Genomic DNA, 971 nt, shown 5'->3' with positions numbered 1-971 from the left:
TGAAGGATATTATGCTCAATACCCAGAGACCCTGTAATACAAATATAATGCAATATTACGTCTTATTGTTATAATCATGTATCACCATACAGATACACAAGTGCACAACCACTCGGATCACTTATCACGTGCACCACTCTAAAACTAAATTTAACACTAATACCAAAGGTGGACTGTGTTCGGAGGCTAAACTAGATTGATCTGGAAACTATATACAAAAGAGATATAATTTATATATAGAATAGGGATTTAAAACAGATGTGATTAATAGAAAACTTACTAGTATACACAACGGACCGATGATAACCCAGAAAGGTTTCCAAATTGGCCAAGGTCTTCGACCTAACATTAGGCTGATATCGTTTTCTAGTCTTTTCGCTCCTACAAGACAAAAAAAACTTATTAATGTCCATTGTAGAATTATATTACTAATCCAACTATATATATATGGTTCTCTTATAATACATTGTCTATTAATGTTGGTTTCAAATTTTGGCACAAGGCCTGCAAGTTCGGGGCAACGGCAGGCCGATTACATCGACTACATTGTTCAAGTGGTACTTGATTTATCGACCCGAAGAATGAAATGCAAAGACGACCTCGGCGGAATTTGAACTCAGAATGTAAAGACGGATGAAACGCCGCGAAGCATTTTGCCCAGCTGCTAACGATTCTACCAACTCACCGTCTTAATGTCTGTTTATATTCATGATAGAAATATCTTGCTAAACCAGTTATGCCTAAATTCCTCTCACAACTAAAGATTTCTATTCAATGCCCCAATACTGAGCAATTTCTGTCTATAAAGCAGATTTAAACTTTGCCTTTTGTATAATTCTGTCTTAATTCCTGGTAAAATTTTGCGATAGTTTCATTGAGGGATATAGTAAATCGAATATAAAGAAATTATACATTACATAGTGAAATATCTTAAGTCTCAATACAGCAATAAATTATTTCATCCCCCCCCC

At 35.1% G+C, this 971-nt stretch overlaps 1 protein-coding gene across 1 annotated transcript in view; it reads right to left on the bottom strand.

Annotated features, from left to right (window-relative positions):
- Nucleotides 1-4: 4 nt before the first annotated feature.
- LOC106871141 (sodium- and chloride-dependent glycine transporter 2) overlaps nt 5-971 on the bottom strand; it is a gene marked incomplete at its 3' end in the record, with an annotated part of 41637 nt that continues 40670 nt past the window's right edge. Inside the window, exons 11-12 of the mRNA XM_014917451.2 lie at nt 281-381; nt 5-31 (exon numbers count right to left, since the gene is read on the bottom strand). Of these exons, the coding sequence (XP_014772937.2) occupies nt 5-31; nt 281-381 (128 nt within the window). The remainder of the gene's footprint in view (nt 32-280; nt 382-971) is intronic.

This window comes from Octopus bimaculoides, chromosome 6 (genome assembly GCF_001194135.2).
Source record: "Octopus bimaculoides isolate UCB-OBI-ISO-001 chromosome 6, ASM119413v2, whole genome shotgun sequence".
In the NCBI taxonomy this organism is placed as follows: Eukaryota; Metazoa; Mollusca; class Cephalopoda; order Octopoda; family Octopodidae; genus Octopus; species Octopus bimaculoides.
The sequence above is the reverse complement of the archived record's forward strand: the minus strand, read 5'-3'. Positions and strand labels throughout refer to the sequence as shown.